Raw genomic sequence first — 25,959 nt, 5'->3', positions numbered from 1 at the left:
CTAGAGGGGTATAGCCACAAAAAGTCTCGTGTTTCAGAACTGATTAAAAGAAAAGAAATAATTTGTGCTTTTAATAAAAATCAACCCAAAAGAAAGACTGAACAAAAATATGGTAAAAGTCTCAATTTGTGCAAAAAAGTGCTGCAAAAAGAGAACATTGTCCATATTCACTTGGAATAAATCAGCTAAACTGCAGCAAAAGGTATTTAATCCAGACATTGGAAAAAGGAGAGTTAAGGACTAGACTAGACGGCCTGAGGAATGAGTGGAATCTGTGTTTAAGGCTTTAAGAACAGGTTATGCAAACATCCTTTGAGGTTGTTTTTATAATAGTTTAGTGAACCTTAAGGCAGGAGGATGGCTGAGAATCCAGGTAAGGTCACTTTTGGCTCTCTTGGTTGCTTTTTATTTGGGGAGGGGATAAGTTAAGTGCAAAGCTTTAATATCCCCATGACTTCAACCAACAAGCACTGAGGTTTAGGTATGTCAAGAAATCCCTAAAAACCAGTGCAGGTGCTGTGTTTGTTATTCCTCTCATCTTCCTTCCAGAAATGAGGCACACTGAGCTTGCCTTCAGTAATACTGGAACCCACACAGTGTTTTGGGTGTATTTGTACAACAGTTTACCACAGCAAACCTGACAGCCCTGATTAAAATTTTGCTGCAGTGCTGAATTCAAGTTTATGTGAAAATAAATTGTTTTCCATACACCCACAAAATTGTTTCTGTAGTCTATAGTTAAGCTAGCATTTATCTATGAACCTCAAAGTCAATCATATATTTAATGCTAATAAAAATGTTGTCACAAAAGACAGCATAATCAAAAATATATTGTCTTATTTAAGATTGTTCTTTTAATAAAAACCTTGGCATCAACTGCAACAGCAGCATAACATAACTAAGACATGCATGCAATTACCAGTCCAAAGTGTGCTTTAAGGCTTCTGTGCATGTCTACTTTTAAATACATAGATTTTACCCTTTGTCAACTGATAACTATTAATGAAAGTAGTACTTCAGGTAATTTTGAAATGCACTTCCAAGTACATTTTGGAAAAAAAAAAAGAGAATAGTGTAACAAATCTTCTAGGATTCAGAACTTAATTTGCACAAAAGGTTGTTCAACAAAAATTTGTTGAATAAAACAAGCATTCATTTTTTCATTTTTATCTATATGTAATTTCTGAATGAAGAGACAGATTAAGAGGACTGTTGTGACTTCAATTTATAGGTACTTAAATTCTGCCTCATTTGAAGATTTAGTAGGAGTTTAACATCTGTTGTTGACAAAATAACTTCAAGCGTTTCCTACAGAAAATGAATGAAAGGGAACTAAGAGGTAACATCTTCCATTACCTGGTACAAGTACAGCCTAATAAATCATAAGAAGAGATACTTTGGTAAAAAATTAAAACATTAGTATTGCACTTCTGGAATACTTCCAATAACAAACAGATCAATTGTTCATTTCCTAAAGCGCGACAAATCAGTGGCCAGAACACGCAGGAATCACATTGGCAGTTAGGTTGGAAAAGACCTCTGAGATCATCGAGTCCAACCTGGGCTGAAATCAATGTCAGCAGGACCAAGGCACCGAGTGCCACGTCCAGTCCTTCCCTAAACACCTTCAAGGACAGTGACTCCACCACCGGCCCGGGCAGCCCGTTCGAGTGTGCAATCACCTTTTCTGTGAAAAATTTTTTTCTAATGTCAAACCTAAACCTCCACTGGTGCAGCTTGAGGCCGCGTCCTCCCGTCCTGTCGCTGTTCCCTGGGAGAAGGGAGCCACCCCCACCCGGCTGCACCCTCCTGGCAGGGAGTTGTAGAGTGATAAGGTCACCCCTGAGCCTTCTCTGCTCCAGGCTGAGCCCCTCAGCCGCTCCTCACAGCGCAGGCGCTCCATGCCCTGCAGAGCCCCGGGGCTGCCCCCGCACACGGCGGGGCCGGGACGCGGCAGCCCCCGCTCCCCTCACGGGCAGGGCGGGCCCCGGGCGGGGCGGGCGCTCCGGGCCAGGTGCGCCTCTCCGCGCCTGCGCAGAGCCGCGCGCCGGCCGCGCTCCATCCGGGCACCGCGCTCATTGTGCGCGCGGCCGCCGCGCTCGCCCGCCCGCTCTAAAATGGCCGCCGCCGCCTCCGCTCCCGCCGCCGCCGCTGCGGGGGCTCCCGCGGCTCCCGCGGCGCCGCCCACCGAGAGCAAGAGGATCAGCGACCTGCGTGTCATCGACCTCAAGTCGGAGCTGAAGCGGCGCAACCTGGACATCACCGGCGTGAAGACGGTGCTGATCGCCCGGCTCAAGCAGGTGAGCGGCGGGCGCAGGCCCTGCCCGGTCCGCCCCGGCGGCCGCTGCTGCCGCCCGGCTCCGGCTCCGGGGGCGGGGCGCCGGCGGCCCTGCCGCTGGCCTTGCCGCTGGCCCGGTGCGGGGGGCGGGACCCGTCCCCGCCGCGCCGCCGGTGCCCGGCCCGGGGTCCGCCCCAGCGAGCCCCTGGCGCTGTGCGGCCCCTCCGGGCCGGGCTGGGCGCGGTGTCCCGGCTGGCGGAGCTCCCCGGGCCGGCTGTTGGAGCTCGCCCCGCGGCCTGGCGGGCGAGCCCCGCGGCAGGCTGTGGCTGAAGGGTGTCCGTGCTTCCCGCTGCCCTGTTTTTGAGTTGCCCTTAGTGCCATTATGGATGGCGGTGTGGCCTTCTGGTGTTACGTTTCCAAAGAGAAGCGTGCGGGTCCTTGATAAGCTGTACTTCCAAAGTGTCATTTTAACAGCTGAAACTCTCTGCGTTTATCCTTACTGTTCCCTTGCTCTTCTCCAGCTTTAACACAGAGTGTTTTGCTAAATATTTTTGAGATGCCGAAAGAACTGTTTGGCTTACAGACTTCTGCTGAAGTCAAACTGTCCAGCTTTCCATGGAAAGCCATTAAAAATTGTAATTTTTTTTCTCATTTAGGCTATTGAAGAGGAAGGAGGTGATCCAGATAATATTGAAATAAGTGTTTCAGCTGACACACCCACCAAGAAGCCAACTAAAGGCAAAGGTTAGGATCTGTTGATATACTTAATATTCTTGCATAGGTTTTTTTTTTTTGCATGTATCATCTTAAAGAAGGACTGTGGTCTATATTTTGGGTGCAGTTGTGACTTTACTGTTTATAGCTTTTGTTATATAAGAAGTCCTTTGCCTTGCATGTCTGTTGTCAGTCACCGTATGTAGACAATGTATGGGGATGCTGGAGAAACATATATTGAGAGAAATATAGATAGATGGAACATGACTGGGATTAGAGGTGTGTGTTTTGAGGTAGTGGCTGCAGTGCCCCCAGCTCCTAGAGAGCTGTGCCGTGTGTGCCGAGTGCTGTAGGTGAGCTGGGGGGGTTTGGTGTGTGCTGTGCTCACAGATCCTGAACGTGGGCTGTTCCAGGTGTGGGTCCTGGCCACAAGGATCTGTGTGACAGCAGAGGTTCTTGAGCCATGAGCAGGTGCTGGACTTGGCTGGGGATGAGGGCACAGCAAGATGTGGTAGGGGGTCCCTCCCTGAAGAGGGCTGTGTAGTGTGGGTGTGTTAGCATGCTCTCTACCGAAGACAGGATTTATAAACGTGAATTTTTTGAATAGGTGTTGAAGCATCACAGTGGAATGTATAATTAAGAGATTTTAGTGTTTCTCTTATGAGAAATGAATATTTACATAAATATTTTGTGCTGATCTGTTTGGCAGTGATTTTTTTCAGATTTTTCAGCTCTTTTCTTTTGCCTGAGAATTTAAATACTGTTTTGTAAGTTTGGAGTCTGGGGGATCTTAGTTTGTGTTTTCTGTTGTTCTGGGAGCATCTGTGATCTATTAGTACTGGGAAAGAACCTGTCTGCTTTATGCACAGCATTTTTCATTGAACAGACACACTGAGAATGTTCACACATGTGCTACAGGGGCCTGAACAGTCTTGTGGCACTGTCTCTTGTCATGGGCTGAGTTTTGTGGTGAAAGTGATTATTCAGTCAGTCTGGTGCTGTGAATGGTGAAATTAGTAAGAAAATCTGTCTCCTTAGAAAGTTTGAATAACTTTGCACTTTTCACACATGAGAGAAGTGAAAGGAAATAAACTTTCAAATGTGGTTTCATATTTTTTTTCTATGGCTTTACTTTATTCCCTGCTTTAGAAAGGTAGCTGCTGATTAAGATAACTACATGGAAGCTGAATAAGGAAACTCTTCCACAGTTTTTCATACAGAGATCTCATGGCTCCATGTTCTGCTGTGACAAACACTTCTCTTATCTGCTGCTTTTTATCCTACTAGTCTCCAAACTAATATCATGATATGCATCATGTTCTTGATCTGGTTTCTTGGGCAGTTGGACTGTTTTGTTTCTGCAGAGGTAGTTTGCCAACCAGTGCTGCTGCTGCTGCCTGGGGCAGGGCTTCAGTAGCTCTTCCTGCCACCTCTCCTGTGCCCCAGATCCTAATGCATGCATATGATATGTGTGATCTTGGTAAACCTCAAAGGAAAACACAGTTTGTGAAGTTCTTATCAGTTCACTTTGCAAGCTCAGGAGTTTCTCCTCATTACTTTTTAGATTACAAAAGTCTTATGAACAAATTTTGTGCCAAAAGTATGGAAAGTTCATGGAACATGAAAAATTTCATTGTTTTGTTTAGGGGAAGTATTTTTAATTGTATTGGATTATTTCTAACTGTGTGAAATAATACATTGTTTGATTTTTAACTACTCACTGTGGGGGGTTTTTCCTCCTTACTGACTTTGCTGACAGATTGATCCAGGCCTTTTTGCTAGTGCATGTTTTCCCCCCATCCTGCAGCTTCAGACCAATACTGATGGGTCTTTAATTATTTTACTACTGGACAGCAGTAAAATTAATGACATTACTAGTTCTGTAGTATTTTTCCTTGTGCTATTATTGCTGTACAAGGGAGAGTAGGAGTATTAGGTACTCATTTACAAGGAAAATACATCTTCAGGAAGGGCCAGGGAGTGGAAGTGATGATTAAACCTCCTCAGAGCAGCCAGAAGGGGAGGCCAGTGGGAGGGAAGGTTTTACTGAAGCTCTTAAGGTCTGTGGAAAAAGTGTGATTCTGATTCCCTAGCACTGTCTGTTACAACAGCCTGGTCTGGAATATTGATACAGGAGGCCAAATTAGAGTGGGAATGGGGTGTGTGGGGGGGAGGGAATGATACATTTGTCTTTCCTTGCTTTTTTTTTTTTTTGTGTGCATGTTTACTAAAAGGGAGAAAGAACAATACTCAAAAGATTAAGAATGGGCCTTTATTTCATACAATTTGAAAAATGCTTGCAGAAGGATTCTGTAATCCAGCAAGAATCCTTGATTGGTCCTCATGTGAAGTTAGTAGAACTTTAACACTTTTTCCAGGTGCTACTTTAATTAAATAATTAGGGTAAAGAACTACAGAACAGCAAATCAGATTATACAGGTGTATAAGTAAGATCAGTTGGTTTTGCCAATTGAAGTTTGAAAGGAACAAATGCCAAGTGCTCCTTTTTTAAGTGCCTCAGCTGTGCTTCTCCACCCTATCATTTAGTAGCTATGGAGGAATTTCTCTTTTTATAAAAAGATGACAGTTTTTGGGAAAAACTTACCTTTTCAAGCCTGACCATTCTGCTGCCTAGTCTGGTATCTAGAGGAAGTTACCACACTACTAGTATGAAATAATTTTCAAATGTTTCTGATATGAATGCTCCTTTGAAGGATCTGCAGTCAAAAATGCTGTTGGATATTGAAATATTACAGTTGGTAATTGAAAATTACTTTCCTGATGAGTTCTGGAATTATTGTGGGTGAAGAACAGATTTTAGGCTGATAATATTTAACTTTGGAGAATTAATATGAGCAAAGATGTTTATTTGCTGCTCGACAAGCTTCTGAGGCCGGTTATATACCTGTTAGTTTGTGTCTTAAGTACCTCTCCAGTTTGCAACTGAATTTCCAGTTTGACAATACTGTTTCTTGGATCAAAAGCTGACAGCTGACAGTGGCTGGCTTGTACTATTGCACAAATAACTTTGACTTCTTTATTAAAACTGTTTAGTTACTTAAATATAAGAACAAAACAAAGTAAACTAAGTTGTACACTTGGTTTTTGCAGACCTTTCTTTCTAAAAACAATGAATGACTCAGAATTGTGTTTTTTAGACACAGTAGAAGACTTAAATATTCCTGTACCTCGTGGTACCATTTCAGAATTAGAAAAGGATTGTTTACTTTTGTTAATATTGTGGCAAATGATACTTTTCTAGTTGCACTAGACCTCTTAATGCTATAGAGGGTTTATTCCACTGTAAGGATTTCTCTCCTCTTTCCCTCTTATCCTATGTTTTTGGTGAATCTTTAGCATTAGTGTGACAGAACCCTGTTGGGAGTTTCAGCTGGAATACCAGAAGAAATACAAACACTAATTCTTCCAAAATTTTCTGATAAGTATGTGTCACTCTGCTTCTGCCTGAGATGCAAATACCTAATCTAAGAGTTGTCCAGAATACACTCTTCTGTAATTCTGTAAACACTCAGCCTGAATTTCTCACATGGAGGACCATGAATAGGTAGAATAATCTTGTGCTACTGTAAGGCTACTGTAAATGAAATGAAAGATAATCTGCATAATGTAAAACCAACAAAGATGTTCTAATTCTTCTACTTACTTATAAGGAGAGTACTTGTTTTCTGTGGAAGAGTCTGTTGCAATTTTATGGTGTGTAGCAATTGCTGTTGCCAGAAAAGGGATTGAGCATGGCTTGTAAAGGAGTGCCATCACTCCAAGGTAAATGAGTGTTTGTGCTGTTAAGCACCCAGATCTGTGGTGAATGCTGCATACACACTGACATTTTCAACAGCCACTGCTTGGATAAACCTGTACAGAAACTTGGGTGTTGACAGCTTGTGTGACTGGAGACCAGCTGTGCCTCTTGTCTGCAGAAGGCTCAGCTGCTCTGGCTCTGTTTATTAACTTACCCTTCAATCAGGTCAGCACTGGTTTCCAATAACTTCAGAGCAACAGCCATTTTCTGCAAGGTGTGTGTTGCAATCTGATTTTAGTTATGAGAATTTAAGAGCCAAGTGTGCCTTTAAGCAGCCCACTGTAAAGAAGTGTCAGTCAGACAACTGTTGAATTTTTTGTGGATGCTGGCTTTTTGGCAAGTTGCTGTACCAACATCTGAGAACTGTCTGTATCAGAACCTTGAAATGCCACTTTTGAGTGGCATAGTGTAACTCTAACTGAAGCAAAGTAACCTGAAGCACAGAACTTGAGAGGGAGAGCGAGCTCAGACCACTTTCTGGCTTGAAGCTGAAAAGTGAAGGTCATTGTTCAGGTCTGGTTATGCTTTGGAATACCTCTGGTACTCAGAGTAAGTGGGACTTGCTACAAAGACAACAGACATAGTATAGAAGGGCTAATGAAATCATTACTTCATCTAGCAGCAAATAAAAGATACAACAGCTTCATTACTGACTGCTGTAACTTGTTCTTGATGAGGACCAGTCAGTAAAACACAGTTCTCTAGCTGCTATTGCATAAAGGTGGGGCTAACTTGAGGTAGCTTTGCCATTGGTTTGGTTTTCTGTTCTGTTCCCTATAAAGTCTCAGTTCTAGTCCACCAGCCATACCTCCTCAGGCAAAATGATTGAAATGATTTAAATAGCTTTCATGATAGTCTATGCTAGAGAGTTGCTAAATGTGTTGGGCATCTGCCCTGTGTGCTTGCCTGTCTCTGTGTATGCTTAGCTGGACATGGGATGCAGGAAAAACTTGGTCTTTCAGGTTTAACAAACAAACTGAAATGTGAGAGGGTAAAACAGAAAGCAGTGGAATGTGTGTAGAAATCCTTGCAGTTTCTCATTGCTTTTTATTTATGTTGAAGATGTCTGGGATCTGTAGATTTTATCACAGAATGCTAAAAAGCTAGCACAAAATTTGAGTTAGTCTTTGTTTCAGGCATTAGCTGTGATGCACATCAGAAACTGTCCAGTGTAAGACCTCTTCCTGAGAAGAGCTGCCTTCCCTCAGCATACCTGTGCAGGGGGAAAATCTCACGAATCTATTGCATTGCAAGTATAAAACTGGACTTTCTGTGGGTTTGGGGTTTTTTTGTTGGTTTGAAGTGAAGTAAAATCAGTGACATTGACTTGAGATTTGAAAGTTTAAATCTCACGTTTTGCAGTCACAGAAATAGGTTCTGCCATGTGCCTTTTCCTGGAGATCAGTGTGTGCCTGTACTGAAAACAGCAATGTGCTTCTTCTAGGAGTATGGTCAGAGTGCTGCCCTTCAGGGAAATGAGTAAAAGCAACTGGAATCCAAGCAAACCCAAAACAATAGTGTTGCTTCTTGCCCTGTAGTTCAGGACTTTCCAGCTTTGAAGTGCATTTAAGAACTGCATATGAAAGACCACAGAAATTAATGGCTGTAAAAATTGAGTATTTCAGCTAGTAGAGATGTCCGTACTGTGTTGAACTTTGCCTTATGGTTTTCTTTTATATTCCTTTGAAATAACTATAAAGTTGGTTTAGCCATTCATTAGAGGTTGAAGGGAGCAGGGAAGATTCTATGCCAAAAAATGAAGCATTAAGTGCTAATTATGACTGCCATCTCATTTACATTTGAATTGACCCTGAGTTTCAGTAGAAGATACAGTAAAGATACTTCCTAACAGAGCTGCTTTTGTACCTCGTGCTACTGAAAACTGTTGCATTGGGTAATCTTTGATAGACTGAATCAAAGAGACAGAATGTTCTTCAGAGGCTGTGTTTGTGTGGAGATGTTAATGTCTAGTGTTCTTAGGTCTTGTTTTTAGAAGAGTAAGGAAATGCAGTGGGTTCCAAAGGGAACTGTGGCTAGTCATCATCCCCACAGAGACATCTCTAATAGAGAAAAGTGTGCCTGTGCTGGAAGAGCAGAATTCCTCAATGGAACAGGCCCTTAATACAGTAAAGCATATGTGGAGAGCAGAGTGCTGCACCTACTCAGTTCTTCTGCCTCACTTCATCCTCTACTGAAAAAGGTGGCTTGGAGAGGCTTGTGATTGCCATGCTTGTGGATATTCAAAGATGCAGCTAAATGAAGCCCTGAGGCATTCTATTGTCCTTGGAACTTGACTGTGATTTTCAGCAGGCAGTTGGGTGGGCTGGATGACCTTTAGAAGTTCATTCTAACCTAATTTCTCAGTGATGTTAGTTACCCTCTAAAGCAAGACCTTTCCAAAGTCACAATGTCTAGTTAACCTCAGTAATTCTGGAAGTGTTTAGTTTCTAGTTCAATGTTCTCCTGAATTCCATTGTCACTCAAAATAGAAGGATAGGTATTAAGATCACTGACTTAGATGTAACCACTTGTTTATTGAGCAGCACTGATTGTTCATTCTCACTCAGCTGACATTTTATCTCCTTATCTTAAAAATTACTCAGTTTTTGGAGGGCTATATTATAGTGAACAATCCAGCTAAACTAGAACAAGTAGAGAATAATAAAGTAAGGCCAAAGACATAATTAGTATTAAAAGTGTGCTCTACATAGCAGATCTAGCCTCAGCATATCCCATCATTTCAGGTAAAAAGCAGGAAGCTGATGAATTGACTGGTGATGCTTCAGTGGAAGAGGACTCCTTTGTCAAGGTAATAAAAGTATGTAAAAACTTTTCCCATTTTGTATTTAAGGTCAGTGTTTGACTTCAGTTAATGAAAAACCTTCCATTTTCTTTGTGGTAATTTATGTGGAAATTTGGATCATTTTTACTGTATTCACAGTGTGATGCATAAGGGTATGAAGCTGGGGGGTTTTAAAACATGGTATGAATTTTATTGTGCATGTGAGACATGGCTCCAGCAGTGAAACACTGATTCTAGCAGTGATTTTTTTTAGAATAAAGCTAATACTTTTAGTCATACTAAGTATTTGTGTTCACACCAAAAGGAAAGTGAATTGGAGACTCAAGATGCAAGTGATCAAGATGGAAATGATGAATTGAAAGACTTTAAAGAATCTGTTGAAGATGAGAACTTGAATTCTAAAGAACTACCATCTTCAGAAAAGAAAAGATACCATGACCTGGAGCCAGTGGAGACAGCAGAAGATGTGGAGAAGGATTCTGAAAGTCAGGTACTTGGCTATATTTTACCTGAATTTTTATCAGCAAAATGTACCTTTTTTTCTTAGTGTTTGTTACTGGGAAGTCAGAACTAGTTTTTCAGTTTGTCTTGCTTAACTCTAAAATATAGGTTTTTTCTTTTTACTCTACTTTACTCTTTTCTTTCTATTTGCCTTGATTTGTATTTGAATAGTCCTGAAACAAATGTGGCGCTGATTGATAAAATTCTGCCAGAGTCCATCCAGAGTTAGTTCCTAAGGGATTCTTTTCCCTTGTACTGGCAGTGACTTGTGCCTTTCAGTTCAGTGCTCAGATTCTTTACATCAGGAGAGCTGCTCATGGATGTTCACATTGTTGAGTGTGTATCCACTTAAATATTTACTTAAATATCTAATGGAATCTTGACCCCCTGAATGTTTGAGTGTCTTGTAAATAGTTTGCTTATCTTGTCCCTTTTCTATTTCTATAGGAAAATGAAGGTCCAGACATAGAAGATTACACTTTTCCAGCTGTCCATGTGAGTTCTAAATCCATTCTCTTAAGCTGATTTTCGTGTCTGTTTAGTTGGAAAAGATCACTTTAGACTGGTTTTTCTGTTCCAGCGTGCATGTTAGAGTCAGATGATGTAAGGCTGTAAAGGTAAACTGTATGGGAAGCTTTCATTCAAATATTTAGTAATGCAGATAATTGTGATACCAAGTAAGTTGATCAATTTAAAGACATAATTCATGTCTACAATTTAGGACTATTCAGTGCATAGATTACACAAAGAATATGTTTCACACTCCCTTAAGAACACATCAGAGGGCTATGCCAGATGCTGTTGTAGTATGTACGGCCTGTACAGGAGTTTACAACTTCTGTTTAATGTAGAAGTTTGCCCTGTGGGGAGTGTGGAATGGGGCATGGTTGTTTAGGGATGCTTTTTGGTTTTAATACTAATATCTGATATCTTTAAGTTCAGAAATTCATTCTGAGTTGCATGGAATTGATGTCTGGAAAGTGACATCTCATACAGCATCTCTTGCTCTGTAAAGCTGATGGGAAATAAGTAAATACCCATCAAAATAAGAGTTTCATTTTTATGTAGTTACTGGAGGGAGGCTCCCTAGTTTCTGACTTCTCTCTTGAGCTTTTAAAGCTAATGATGGACTGCTTGCATTTCTCTGAAAGCAGTAATCAGCAGCTTGGCATCCATTCTGAAGGCTTTGGTAAGACACGGAATAGTTTAGAAATGTCCCATTGAGTTGAGGGGGTAAGACAATACCTGCATGTCCCAGTCAATTGCAAACTGCAAATGTTGCAGATAAATATCAAGTTATTTCATAAAGAAGTTTCATAACTTTTTTTAGTGATTTGACAAGGGAGCTGCACAAGTTTGGTTCCTGGATAATCTTTGGAAACAGTTTTCATTTCAGTATTTGCCTTCATACAATAGAAATTTTATGAAAAATACAAACTGTTCTGCCTAAAGTTTCAAAATAGAAGACATTTAGTGTTGACTTCCTTTTCTTGCAGGATGGGGAAGATGAAGAAAATGAGAAAGGTATGTCTAAAGTTTAATAGAGTTAAGAGGTTTTACTCTGGTAGAGCAGGCAACTTTCTCTTGTAACATTCAATCTCTACTAATACTAGGCTTATCTCCAGCACTAAGTATCAGTTGTCTCCTCATTGAGCTCAGCACCTGGAATCACTGCAGTCAGTTTATTTCACTCCTAAGAGTTACTTTACTCTTAAGAGTTGATCACAGTATTATCAGTTACTGTGGTGGATGTATAATCTATTTGCAATACTATGATTCTTAATAAAACCCATAGTATTCAAGGACTGATTTTAATACACGGTAAGTGTTGATGCCAAAGCCTCCAACTTGCACTGCAGTAACTGATGTTGAGTGAAATGCTGCACTCTCACACTGAAGTTGAGCACCCCACAAATGTATGGACCATCATATGCTTGGCTTACTGTCACTTAGAAATACCACTTGTACATAGGATGGTAAAACAGGTGTTTGCAAACCTGTGGAGTGGCTACCATTTTTTATGCTGTGCTCATTAGTGAAACTATAGAAGGAATGTAATGCATTTGGGCAAACAGACTTCCTGGACAGAAGTCATAAGGATTCTACATTTTGTGGACTCGAAAGGACATGGGACACCATCACTTTCCACAAGATGGAATGAACACATTACTGAAGCTACAGGATAAAACTACAGACTCCGTGTTTACGAGGGACCCCATGGCCGAAGCGTCTCACCTGTGCAAATCCAAGAAGATGGAGATGTCTCTGTGGGACTGAGATGGAAAATCTTTCCGGTGGATGAAGATTGAGACCATTTGTCTACGAACTCTGGATTAAGGCTCACCCATCCATGTTCTGCAGCAGCCTTGTACAACTCACTTGACTGCCAAGCAACTGCTTGGGAAGGAAAAGAACAGCGAACACCGAGGTGGAAGATTGGCTGGAATTCTCCAAGACTGTGATTCTTTTGGATTTGGGAAGGTTAGAAGTTCTGGAACCAGGAAGATTCAAAGACAGATTAAATCAAACTGTGAACATCCAAAGCAACTATGTTCTTCTGGAATGCTCAATCCTAAACTGGAAAATGGATACTTCTTATGAAGAACGGGTATCTCCAGGATGGAACCGTATTCTCCCTCCTAATGTTTTGGTATTTGTCTCTAGAAAATGTGTTTTGCCATGAAGAATAAGTGATCCTGGGTAAAGGATTTATATTTGTGTTAATACACCTTGTGTTTTTTTCTAACCTTCCATCAGTGCTAATAACTGGCTTTGTATTTTCTAGGTCCTATTCTAGCTTATGCATATGAAATTGTTTAAACTTCTTGTTTTGCCATATTTATTCCTGTTAAATCCTCTTAGATAAAGCAGGTTCTGGTGATGGTACACAAGAAGTATCTAAACCTCTTCCTTCAGAAGAAAGCCTAGCTGAGGCTGATCACACGGCTCATGAAGAGATGGAAGCTAACACCTCTGTGAAAGAAGCTGAGGATGATAACATATCGGTTACAATCCAGGCCGAAGATGCCATCACTCTGGATTTTGATGGTGATGACCTCCTAGAAACAGGTAAAAATGTGAAAATTACAGATTCTGAAGCAAGTAAGCCAAAGGATGTGCAGGATACCATTTCACAGAGCCTGGAGAAGGAAAGCAAGGACTATGAGGTGACTGAGAACCATAAAGATGGTAAGAAGGAAGACTGCGTGAAGGGTGATCCCGTCAAGAAGGAAGCCAGAGAAAGTTCAAAGAAAGCAGAATCTGGAGACAAAGAAAAGGATACTTTGAAGAAAGGTCCCTCGTCTACTGGGGCCTCTGGTCAAGCAAAGAGGTTTGTTTTTCTATGTCAGTTCTTTACGATACTGAGTACCAGCATTCAATAAGATCACTCTACATTAAGGGGGTAGCAGCAAGAATCTTATAATTAGTATCCTATGCTCCTGCCTGTAGGTTTTTTGACCGCCATAAGTTACTTTTTAAAATTCAAGATCTTCGTATAGACACTATGTCCTACTGATTGCATTGTCGAATTGTCAGCATTTATTTATTTTTTCAAATTGACGATTTTTTTAAATGTCCTTGTGATGATGGTAATGAACAGCTATCAGTTCTAAGAACACAAAATGAAGTCAAGTCCCCGTCCTGAAATCTGGAGAAGATTGCCATATATCCACTGAATAGAGTTGTCAGAAAATCTAGATCTTCAGGCATCTTGGGGAAAATCAGTGCAAGAATCCATAAGGGAATCATTTGTTCAAATATACAGTCTGGCCCTTTTTCATTTTTATTTTTTGAAATGTTAACTTGTCTGTTAGTGTTAGTAGTATAAAATGCAACACCAAATTCTGTAGTTTCAACTTTCTTCTGATTTTTTTAATTTGCTTCTCTAGCTCTACTAAGGAATCTAAAGAAAGCAAGACAACATCAAAGGATGATAAAGGTAACTATTATCAATTAGAGTAGTATTTCTTGAACTAAATGCTTTCCTGACTGAGAAATTGCTTGCCACGTAATAAAATGGTTTACATGATTGAACCCAGCCATCTCTAGTAAATTATGCTAGAGGTACAGTAGTCATTTGTTATATGTATGTGTCCATATATTTTGTTTCTCCTTATGCCAGGTTTGTCATAAGATTAAAAATACTTATTCTAAAGACTTGATCAAAATATATTCTTCTATTGCAAAATACTTCTGGGAGGAAATTCATTTAACATTTCCCAAGTCTTTGTTTTGATGAGAAGCTGTAATTTTCAGATAAGTCTGCTATAACTTAGAGCAAAACAAGCAGAAAATAATTGCAAGTACTTAAATGTAATGACAATTTTTTTGTCTTGTTTGTAACTCTAACTCATTTTAAAATAAACTGAACTCTCAGACAAGTACTATAGCTGAGATGCCAGCTTGCAGAATTGCACTTGTGGCTGTTTAATGTATTAAATTTGAACCTTGGAGTTTCCACCTGTTTCCATAAAACCCTGTATTAAGATTACAAATTTGAAGAGTGGAGCTCAAGAGCACATTAATGTCACCAGTTATACTGATGCTTCACGGTTGAACAGATGCATTTGTGTAAGCTCATGTGTCTCCTTATTTACCTACTCCTTTTCTGCCAAAAACCTTTGTCAGAACCTCTGGCATAACACTAAGGAACGAATGAAACTTTACCTGATAAATGAATTTGAGAGGAAATTTTTGTGGCAGACATAATTGGGTCTTCTGTAGATGCTTACAATGAAACTGAAAGCAGATTTGCTGTGTCCTCATTTATGTAGCATATGTGATAACTGTGAGAGTAACTGTTGTAAGGCTTTCTAAATATACACAGCCAAAGCCAGGATAGTGGCTGTTTAATGGTTTTTATTGGTGGTCTAAGTGTATCAGAGAACCATAGAGTATTATGGGTTGGAAGGGACCTTAAAGATCATCTTGTTCCAATGCCCTGCTGTGGGCAGGGACACCTTCCACTATCCCAGGTTGCTCCAAGCCTTGTCCAGCCTGGCCTTGGACACTTCCAGGGATGGGGCAGCCAGAGCTTCTCTGGGCAACCCATGCCAGGGCGCACAGGGAAGAATTTCTTCCTTATATATCTAAACTAATATCAAGATAACCTTAGTATGACAAACTAATATCAAGATAACCTTAGTATGACCATAACTGAGAGATTGCCTTTTGCTCTTAGTTAATCTTGATGCATTGAAGAAACAAAACCATCTTTTTTTCTCAAGATGGTTCAATTACCTTTTAAAACTCTGCATATCACCAGATTTTCCAGCTGTCAAGATGGAAACTAGTTCTGGTCTTGCCTGTAGGACTGGCTACATTTTAACATATCCCAAAGCAGTTCATTTATTTAGCAACAAACAACAAGCTGAACTACATAACTGAGGACTGAAAGATACTGGGAATGAGATTACATGAATCTCTTTTGAGTTCTTATTGCTATGTTGTTGCAAAAATACCTAATATATGGGGTGAGGGGAGTATTTAAGGTACAAAGTGTTTTTCCAGCTTTTATTTAGTATTTTCTTTAGAACGTGGGAAATAATTTTGGTGGGTTGTATCTAGTTCTACATCCAGTAGTATTTTAAAAAAAACTGCTCTGGATGAAGCCAATACTCTGAAGTTGTGGAAATTGATCACATGATTCTGGTGGCTGGGATTATCCAAGTCTCCAGTATTTGCCTTTCTGTTGTCTCTGTAACTTGAGCACTGTACAGACATCATGATGGAGAACAAATACTGTGTGCAAAAAACCCCTTTTTATGGATGGTAGCTAATGATAAGAGCCAGATGTTGAAGCTAAATGCACATACCAAGATGAGGAGTAAAGCATACCTTTAACAAAGATTTGTATTATTTTTCTGTCTCTATCCTTTGAGTACAAGCTAACCAAACTTTTGGTCTCAATACCTGGTTAAATGAATGAAATCTTATGGCATGTATTTTTTTTTCTATAGAAATCTTTTCAAGAAAGGTAACCAGATAAACAATTACTTAGAGGTAACAGGCTAAGTTTCTCTTTTCAGCAACACTTTAGTAAAATATTCATGGTACCTTTGTCTCCTTAATTTTTTGGCTGTTTGTAAAACTTGTTGCAGGAAGCGCGAGCAGTGTTAGTGGTAGCAGTGGAAGTTCAACTAGAAACCTCTGGGTTAGCGGACTGTCTTCCAACACAAAAGCTGCTGACTTGAAAAATCTCTTTGGCAAATATGGAAAGGTATTTTATGGGGTGTGATACCATGTGTGCAGTGTGTGTCTATTCCCCCCCCCTCTATTCAGTTACAGAAATTAATACTTGATTTAAGTAAAGGTTTGAGAGGAAATGTCTGACCAGTGCAATCTAAAACCCCATATTGCAGCAGTAAGAGTGTATGCTTACAGGAAGAGCCATCTATTCATTTTATTAGAAGTTTTTCTTCCTGTGGAGGTAAGATAAGTACACAAGAAATTTCACAAATACTTGAATATTCTGGTCAGAACTGGCTTTTAAAATAATGATGGCTGTGTTCCTTTGTAGCAACTTTATTTAACCATGAGTGCAAGATAGTGCACTAACTGATAAAATTGTAATTACAAATAGTGTTTCTAGAATAGAACATCCTGCTTTGGGAGATTGTTTTTAAAATGTGTTCTGAAGGCTTATGAATGGGAAGAATTGATAAAAAGATGTCACATTTAATGTATGATGCTTTAGGGACTCTTCCAATGACTTGATGATTTTTTTTTTTACAGTCTGCCTAAATTAAGTCTCTTTTCCTAATTTTGGTTAATTGAAACATAAAAATTCCATAGAACAATGTGGAAATCTTGAAAGCTAAGCAGTCTTCTAAACCCAGAGTTCTCATTTTCCCAAAGGAGTTGCTGATAACTCTTGTGAATTTGTAGTTTCAGTGTAAGCCTGTGCAGGTATGGCACTATTGTATCTTGGGAACTAGTTAGAACCTGAGCACTGTGACTATCAAATATGTGTATTTATTTTGGCATATCTGATGTTTCTAATGAATTTGTTAGGTGATTTTATTTAATGCATTCACAAGTGTGGACACCTGAGAGTATATTTTGTTGAAACTTCCAGTTACTTGGCTGTTTTCACTGTAAAGCTGGTTGGTACTTACATTTATGTAGCGTCCCTGTTTTAAAATTGATTGGGAAATACTTCATGACAGTACCATGACAGTCTAGACAACTAAAAAGATAAAACTGATGACAGCTAGAAAGATAAAATTGTCGCCTTTAAAGCATGACTATGGCAAAAAGACTGGCTCCAGTGGCCATAGAAATTCTAGCAAGGAGGAGCACAAAGGTTAATACCTTCTCAAGAAGCAGATGTCAGAGCTGACTGCTAAAATGGCTTAACTGACACACTTGCTAGATGACTTTGAAGAGTTGGCTCCCTTATTAAGTCACTACATAATACTGCTGATACCTTCCTGGCATTAATTGGCAGCTGCTGACTTTTTTTGTGGGGGTTCATCTGTCAGAGATGAACCGTCAAATTCAGGTCAGTGGTGTTTCTGTGAATGAATTTTGCCAATAACTGAAGAGTAGCATTTAGATAATGGCCATGAGGAGGTGACTGGTCAGGAGAGGATGCAAGCTATAATATTCCTTGATGTGCAAGTTGGGATAAAGTTCTCAAAGCTTTTGAGAATTTGGGAGTGTCAGTCAGTCTTTCTAGCGGGGTGGGAGTTATGTTGCTGGTGAACTGGGGGGGTTGGGGTGAATTTGTTTTGCTTTCTTATATACGAGTGTAAAAACCTTACTGCAATATACCATACCTTCCTTAGAAATGTCTCTCTCAGAACCTGAATTCTTCCTGTTTGCATAGGTACTTGGTGCAAAGGTGGTCACAAATGCACGAAGCCCGGGGGCAAAATGCTACGGCATAGTAACAATGTCCTCTAGCACAGAAGTGGCCCGGTGTATCGCACACCTGCACCGCACAGAGCTGCACGGACAGCAGATCTCTGTGGAGAAAGTAGGTTTCATTCCATGAAGACTTTACCCAAAATAGACCATCTTTTACAAGAATCTGCACTAACCTATTTGCTTTTGAAAACAAAAAAAAATTAGGTGAAAGGTGATCCCTCCAAAAAAGAATTGAAGAAGGAAAGTGATGAGAAATCTAGTTCGGGTAGGAGCGTAGGAGATAAGAAGACTGCATCAAGTGACAAAGCCAGCAAGTAAGGAATTTCACATCTTCTGAAATTGTGAAAATCCTCTAAGCTGAATTTCCCTCATTAGATTTTTGTGCTCTTTTTCCTAATAAGAACTCCATCAACCAAAAAAGAAGAAAAGAAATCAGAGAAATCTGAAAAAAAAGAAAGTAAAGAAACCAAGAAAACAGAAGGTAAAGATGAGAAGAATGATAATGGAACAAGTGGCCCTAATCAAGAATCCACTAAAAAAACTGAAGAAAAGAAAAGAATAAGTATGCCATATAGCCATATTTCCTCCTGTTGAATCTGTGTGTCTGACTTGTCTTGGGGGCATGTTCTTGCTCTTACTGGAAACCAGACAATTAAACAACTGTTCTTTTTTAGTCTACAGTAACACATTTATTACTTCCATACTTTATACTAATATTTAATTACAGGCATGTACTGGTATGTTTCTCCTACCAGTACCAGTTCACTTCAGAGATTTAGAAATTTCACTAAGGAGAATTTTTAATAGGCAAATAGAGATAGCTGTGTGTGTGTTTTTAAACCTTCTTTTTTTTTTTTTTTTTTTTTTGTTTCCCCCCTTCACTAGGTGGTAAAAGCCCAGGTCAAGTTGTAGTTTTAGACCAAACAAAAGGAGACCAAGGCCACACTAGGACAGTTAGAAGGGGAAGGTTTGATAAAGTAAGTATCTATAGATTTGATGCAATCCTTACCTGATTTGATCCTACCTTGCAGTTGATATTTGCACTGAAGAGTCAATAAACTATCACTAACTGTTAAGCTTAGATAGAAGCTTTGTATGCTTTGGGATTGCTAAGTCATTAATTATACTTGAACGTAGCATCCAGAAATCTCCCTAAATGAATGAGACTTCTGAAATAACCATTGTAATCTCTATCTATAGCCACAGATATTGAGGAACAAAGAGCGTATTATTCAAGAGAAAGTGAAATTCAGGGAATACAGGGGTAGAAAGGATATCTTGCCTTTTGAAAAGATGAAGGAACAGAGATTGCGAGAACACATGGTTCGGTTGGAAAGGATACGACGAGCTGTTGAACTGCGAAGGTAGTAATTCAACTTCTTGCTAAAGGCTATTGTATACATTAATTGATCAGATACTATATTTAGAAATCTAATCAGAATGCATTCTGTCAAGCCTTCTAACCAGATGTTAAAGTCTGGGACTCTATCTAACATAGATACCTAAGATACCTAACAGTATCTTTATGGGAATTAACAAACTTCAAAATTTTTTTGTAATCTTTTAATAGCTATATATGTACACACACAGCCTAAAGTTTGTTACAGTGGGGGGTCTATCTATCTCATAAGTGTTACTGCATGCCAGTTTTCTTTTTGGAAAGGTGAGAAGTAGACTAAGAGACAGGGCTAAAAGTAGTGTTTGGTATTTGCTTGTTTGTTTTCACACTGAGATTGTTGTATGTCTAAATGACAAATCAAGCCTAATACAATCTTGATCCTTTAAATAGACCAAATGGCTACACTGTTCTGTTCTGCTGTTTTCAATTAAATGAGCTGTGTTGTTAGCTAGGTTTCCCAAAACAACGGGAAACAATTCCTAAGCAAAGGAATTCCCAGCAAGCATAAAGCTTAAAGGAGAAAATGCCTTTTGTGCTTCTTCTAGGCTGTATTATGGGAGGTAAAAAGGAGAAAGCAAAATGAAGCTGTTCATGAGTCTACTAACCAGTGCAACTCAGAGTGGTTATGATTGGCTGTCTTAGTTTTTTGAACAGAAAACCCATAGTAAATGTTTTGTTAGCTTGGAGAAGATAAGAGCTAAAATAGCATTTATTTTTTAGGTCCAATCATATTCTTGGCTACTGAGTACTGTTGTTGCTGTGTGCCACGTGACAAATGAGAATTCTAAATTAAGAATAAAATACATCAAGAAATGGTTCTTGAAATAACTTTACCTATCAGTTGTGTGCTAATGGTTCTGTAGATAAGCTAAAACCACTTCGGCTACTTGGGGCTGAAAGGAGTAGACTTGTGGTGCAAGGACTTCTGTGAAGAGCTTACTCTGAATTAATTTTCGAATGTCTATGTCTAAGGTGATGTTAGTTTTGGATGACAGAATTTTTCAGATGAATTTCTGCTCCCTCTTTTTCTTCAGGCGAAGAGAAATTGCGGAGCGAGAGCGGCGCGAGCGAGAGCGGATCCGGATAATGCACGAGCGAGAAGAGTGCCTGCAGAGGGAAAGGGAGAGACTGGAAATTGAGAGGCAGAAGCTGGAGAGGGAGAGGATGGAACGGGAGCGCTTGGAGAGAGAGCGTGTTCGGATTGAACAGGTGGGCAGAGCTGTGCTCTGGACTGTGCAGGAGCTCTTTGGAGCATGGCCCAGTTTGCCCTTGCAGGGAATTTTGCTCTTTACTCTTCTACCCAGTCCTTTTTCTTCCCTAAGACCCAGCCAAACATTCCATAATTCATATTGTACAACAACGGGAATCTTCATCTTGTTTGCTTGGGAGTAATTTGATGTAAAATGCTTGCTACTGTAGCAGCTATACAAGTCAGTCTCCAAACATGAAGTACAATAGATCACTTTGTCTATACAATTCCTCCATAATTTGACTAGATTTTTCCTATAGAATACCACTGCAAACTTCAAGAAGTGTTTCTGGGCAATAAATACAGTAGTAATACAAGAAATTACCTGGAGACATTTTTGTGTAACAGCCAATAGCATCTTCAGACCTGTTGTCTACTTTTTAGAGAAATTTTCCCCGTGCTCTTTAATCTTAGATGCTATCCAAGGATGAATTTTATCAGATAACTTTTAGCAGAAAACTGACAAGGGATATGTTTGGATCCTTGCTAACTGTTCTCTGGGTATCTCTAGTTAAGACCTGCTCTGTTTTTGTTCCTCTGGTGGCAGGAACGTCGGAAAGAAGCGGAGCGAATCGCGCGGGAGAGGGAGGAGCTGCGGCGGCAGCAGCAGCAGCTCCGCTATGAGCAGGAGAAGAGGAATTCTTTGAAACGGCCACGGGATGTAGATCACAGGTAATTCTCAAACTGGGCAGTTGCAGTGCATCATAAAAAGAGCTACAAGCCTTGTATCAGATTTGAAAATGCATTTGGACCTGAAGCAGCTCTTCTTCACAGAAGAACTGGATTTCTGGTATTGGTTTGGTTTGACATTAGTTTAAGACAAACAAGAAACACTCCTGGTCTTTAGCAGGGAGCTTTGAAATTAGAGAAGCATCCCATGAATTAATTCTTATTGTGTGGGAAAAAGCCACAATCTAGAGCATTTGCTGAGAAAAGCTGTTTTGCCTTAGTGGTTGAAGCTTCTACTTTAAGAATTCGTATTTCTGCTAAATGGATGGTTAGTTTTGGGTGTTTTCTTAAATGATTTTGTCTACTACTCTTCAAAGGTTCTATCTTTGTCAGTGGCTTTCCAAAGGTCAAATGAGCATCTCCTAAAATAGACAACTGACTCTCAACAATTTTCTGCATATTAGGCCTTGATTTGGCTACACGTGACTGATGAGGGTTCCTTTGTTTTGGCTAAAGGAGAGATGATCCTTACTGGAATGAGAGTAAGAAGATGGCTCTTGATACAGATGCACGTTTTGGCCATGGCTCAGATTACAGCCGCCAGCAGAACAGGTTCAATGACTTTGATCACAGAGAACGAGGCCGATATCCAGAAGGTTCTTCTGTTCCATCATCTTCTTTTGATAGGTAAGTTTAGATAATGGAGCAGGTTTTTGTGTGCCAGCATCTCTGTGGATTTCACTCCTGGCTGTTCAAAACTGAACGTGGTGCTAAAGGCTTCACACAGTTCTGATATAATAGAATTGCAGTACTGTCCTGACATTTCTTGTGTCTTCAGGACTGGCCGCTTTTATCATGGAATCTAATCTGCTTTTCTCTGAGGACTTTAAATTAGCTACCTGCTGGCCTTTTTTTGTGAGACATTTCAAAAGGATTTTTGCAATTATTCCTTCCTCTTTCACATCTAGTCACAAGTTCCTGTGGATTACCTGTGTAATTTACTGTGCAGTAAATGCTGGTTCCAGATGGAACTTCATGGTTCCAGTAACCACTAGTAAATCTAAGACCACATAATTGTACCCTCTGGAATTCTGCTTTTAGGTTGCAGTGAAGTAGAATTGTACTGCAATTCTGACTTGAGAAATACAGCATTCCCCATTTAACAGTGGGCAAAAAGGCGGCCCTGTAGTTGCTTAAATTACACTGAACAAAATAGGAACAAATAAATGCATAAAGAAATGTTTAACTGGCTGTTAGAACTGAAGCTCAAAATTATAATTGTAGAAATAAATACACTTTGGGGTGGGAAGGATTTCTGTTCCACATATATAGTAACAAACAACTAATGCAAAGATGGGTGATATTTTATATCCTTATGCATGTGCTTACATGTGCAGAGAAAGGTGAAAATGGGAAACAAGCAAATGACTCTTTCCTACTTTAACAACTTAGGCGAGATCGTTTTGTAAATCAAGGTGAGGCAAAAAAGACTCGCCCTACAGCACGAAGAGAAGAGCCAGGCTTTGAGAGATACCCCAAGACCTTCAGTGAGTCCAGAAGAAATGAACCACCACAGGCAAGAAGCGAACTGCGGGACACGGACAGGCGCGAGGTGCGGGGAGACAGAGATGAGAGGAGAACGGTGATCATTCACGACAGACCAGAAATCCCTCACGGCCGACACCCCAGAGACACCGCTTCCAACCCACCCCGGCAAACCAGCTGGAAGGGCGAGGGAGGCATAAGCACAGACAAACGGGATGGCAGGTAAATGTGCTGACTGACCAGGGAAAGTAGTGAGTCTTGTAGAATTCATCCATAGTAGCAATTCCTCAAGAATTAGTGTGTAAAGAGAGGATAGATCCTCTCCTCCTAAAGAAAAGCATTGTAGGGTATCAAATGCTAAATCTCATCTAGGAACTGGTTGCTGACTCCCAGCAGTTTGTTTTAAAGAGGCTATTGTGTAGAATGTAGATGTAAATGAGTAGCACGTGAGCTTGAATTATTTAAAAAGCCACACGGATTTAAAGGAATGCTTCTAAGAAGTCACTGCAGGTTGCTAGGAACCACAGGAATCTCTGCTGTCTATATGTGCTGTGATTTGGTACCAATTCAACTATACTGAAACCCAAATTTTGATGAAAGCAATTTTTACAGAGGCGAGCGGCCGGAGCGGTCGGGAAGGGAAGTGTCCGGCCACGTGAGGGGAGCTCCTCCCGGGAGCCGCAGCAGCGCCTCCGGCTACGGGAGCAGGGAAGGAGAACGGGGCGTGATGGGAGACAGAGGTGGAGGACAAGTGAGTCACCTTCTTGTGTTTGTGTGTGTGAAGGAGAGGCTGGAAAATGCAGGCTCATGCTGGAAAAATGACCACATATCATCAGAATGATTCGCAAGCATTCTGCCTATCTTCAACTTCATTTTCTTTATGTTAAAGGCTCTTTTTTAGTAACCCAAAAAAATTACAGACAAATTACCCTATTCTTCTTGTCCGGCATCTTTGTTATCATAAAGATAATTTGTTATCATAAGATAATTTGTTATCTTTATGATAACATACATATTGATTATTTTTATGAACAATACCTGAGAGAGTAGATGATTAAGCTTTTGAGAATTTGTTGTCACCTTCTCAGGGTTTTAACCATACACTCACTGCCTGCTATTTTCAGTGCAGTTTGTAATTGTAATTTGTAATGTGATACTGAGTGAAAATCCTTCTGCAAGACTTGTCTTTAAAGACTACAGATTAACTCACTCCTGTGGTAACCCCTGAAGTATTTAAAAAGTATTAATGTGTGACGGTGTTCGCAGGGGTCTTAGGATGAGGGAAGAGATGAGGATCTGACTCTGTGTTTCAGAAGGTTTGATTTATTATTTTATGATATATATTATATTAAAACTATACTAAAAGAATAGGTGAAAGGATTTCATCAGAAGGCTAGCTAAGAATAGAAGAAGAAAGAATGAATAACAAAGACTTGTGTCTCGGACAGAGTCTGAGCCAGCTGTGATTGGCCATTGATTAGAAACAACCACATGAGACCAATCCCAGATGCACCAGTTGCATTCCACAGCAGCAGATAACCATTGTTTACATTTTGTTCCTGAGGCCACTCAGCTTCTGAGGAGAAAAAATCCTAAGGAAAGGATTTTTCATAAAATGTGTCTGTGACATTAATGTTCTTCCTGAGTTTTATGCCAGTGATAATGAGTTCTGGGCAGAATTGGAAATAAAGTATGAGTTTGCAGAACCTCACTCACTGCATACCCACACAATTGTTATTAATTTTGTTAGCTAGAATTCACAGGAATATTGTAAACATGTCTGAGCAGCCTGTGGACTGAAATCTTGAAAGACTTGTGTTTATTCTATCAGCTGTAAGCTCATCTTTGTGGACAGGCCTGTTCCTTGTAGGTGAACCAGTCCCTTCTCTGTGAGAATGACTGTGTCACTTTCTCCCCAGCACTACAACGAGGACAGACACGTCGTAGAACGCCACAGTCGTGAAGCTGGACCAAGGAAAGAGTGGCATGGACCTAGTTCTCAAGGAAGTGGCTATCATGACACAAGGAGAATGGGAGATGGCCGTGGAGGAGGGGGCATGATGGCCCCACATACAAGGTACAGAAAGCACTCCTTCCTCTCCGTCCCCTACTGAGCCCCTGCAGGCTGTGGTGTCCTTAGCAAGTGCAGCAGGGTCACAGCCCCAGCCCCACCTGCCTGGCCAGCACAGGGCTCCCCAGGGCTGCTGCACAGCACTGAGGGACTTCCTGCCAAGTCTCTTCTCCTGCATGTTCTCAAATCTCTTTTGAGACTTACAGTTTAGCAGTTGATAGGAGATGTAAGAATGTTATTACCTGTGCACCAGGAGTTTAGGTATATATCATAACACTTTTTTTTAAAACTTCTGTTTCCAGTAACTCTTCACCCATTAATAGAGTTGTACAGATCACAGGCAATTCCATGCAGAGGGGAAGTGGCTCAGGATTTAAGCCATTTAAAGGTGGACCTCCACGAAGATTCTAAGATCTACAGCTGTTTGGTTTCAAGATAACTTATTGAAATTTCTTGTAAACTTTCTCTGATTAAGAACAGGAAATCTTGTCTGGAAATCCTGGTTAAATTTTTTTAATTTAACATGATTATTTTCCTCTCAATTTTGGAGGCATTTTCATAGTTACGTTGTAATTTTGGATAGTTTTTGTGTATCTTTGATAAGCATTTTCCCTGAGGCACTAGAGCTGTGTAAAAAGAAATTGGAACCAAAATATTTGTTAATTCTGTACAAAAGGATAGTTTGCAGCTGTGTGCTAGTAGTTTGATTTGCCAACATTAGCTCTGTGGTGTCATGCTTTAAGGTTAGCTACTTCTCACAACATCCACAATAACCTCCATTTTGAAGGTTGTCCAGACTATTATCTCTGCTTTCTAATTTGTAGAGAAATAAGATTTGTTCTTTCATTACTGGGTATTATGTAACCTATTTTTGCAGAAGGTACTGTTACATTGAGTGCATTTATGTGTATTCTTGCAAATGTATTCTTTTGAAATAAACCTTCATATTCTGTATAGCTTCTAGTAAGTCTTTAAAGCAGTCTTTGGGGAAGGCAGGCAGAATTAAAGAGACATGTTGGTATAGCAAATCAAAGCATG

General features: G+C 40.2%; 1 protein-coding gene across 5 annotated transcripts; it reads left to right on the top strand.

The window, feature by feature from the left end:
- Window positions 1-1,932: 1,932 nt before the first annotated feature.
- Window positions 1,933-25,877, top strand: SLTM (SAFB like transcription modulator). 5 transcript variants are annotated; one of them, XM_077185800.1, is made up of 21 exons: window positions 1,933-2,300; window positions 2,935-3,022; window positions 9,557-9,621; window positions 9,920-10,105; window positions 10,564-10,611; window positions 11,613-11,640; window positions 12,979-13,447; window positions 14,007-14,056; window positions 16,218-16,336; window positions 17,948-18,097; window positions 18,193-18,302; window positions 18,390-18,550; window positions 18,874-18,965; window positions 19,189-19,352; window positions 20,422-20,596; window positions 21,184-21,308; window positions 21,822-21,992; window positions 22,758-23,072; window positions 23,463-23,601; window positions 24,770-24,927; window positions 25,224-25,877. In XM_077185800.1, exons 1-21 carry the CDS (start codon window positions 2,118-2,120, stop codon window positions 25,330-25,332), a joined length of 3,105 nt encoding a protein of 1,034 aa, XP_077041915.1. In that variant the 5' UTR covers window positions 1,933-2,117; the 3' UTR covers window positions 25,333-25,877. The 5 variants fall into 5 exon arrangements, with proteins under 5 accessions (XP_077041915.1, XP_077041913.1, XP_077041914.1 ...); XM_077185798.1 differs by having other exon boundaries at window positions 23,451-23,601; XM_077185799.1 differs by having other exon boundaries at window positions 2,067-2,300; window positions 9,557-9,630; window positions 18,390-18,469; window positions 23,451-23,601.
- Window positions 25,878-25,959: the final 82 nt, after the last annotated feature.

The sequence above is a fragment of the Agelaius phoeniceus genome, chromosome 13 (genome assembly GCF_051311805.1).
Source record: "Agelaius phoeniceus isolate bAgePho1 chromosome 13, bAgePho1.hap1, whole genome shotgun sequence".
Taxonomy (NCBI): Eukaryota; Metazoa; Chordata; class Aves; order Passeriformes; family Icteridae; genus Agelaius; species Agelaius phoeniceus.
Note: the sequence above shows the minus strand (reverse complement) of the source record. Positions and strands in the feature narration are given on the sequence as shown.

Excerpts from the sequence above, each read along its gene's own strand:
- SLTM (XM_054642429.2), top strand. The coding sequence starts at position 2,118 with ATGGCCGCCGCCGCCTCCGCTCCCGCCGCCGCCGCTGCGGGGGCTCCC. Across the intron at positions 13,448-14,006 it reads GCCTCTGGTCAAGCAAAGAG|CTCTACTAAGGAATCTAAAG; the intron begins GTTTGTTTTTCT and ends TTGCTTCTCTAG. Across the intron at positions 20,597-21,183 it reads AGCGTGTTCGGATTGAACAG|GAACGTCGGAAAGAAGCGGA; the intron begins GTGGGCAGAGCT and ends CTCTGGTGGCAG.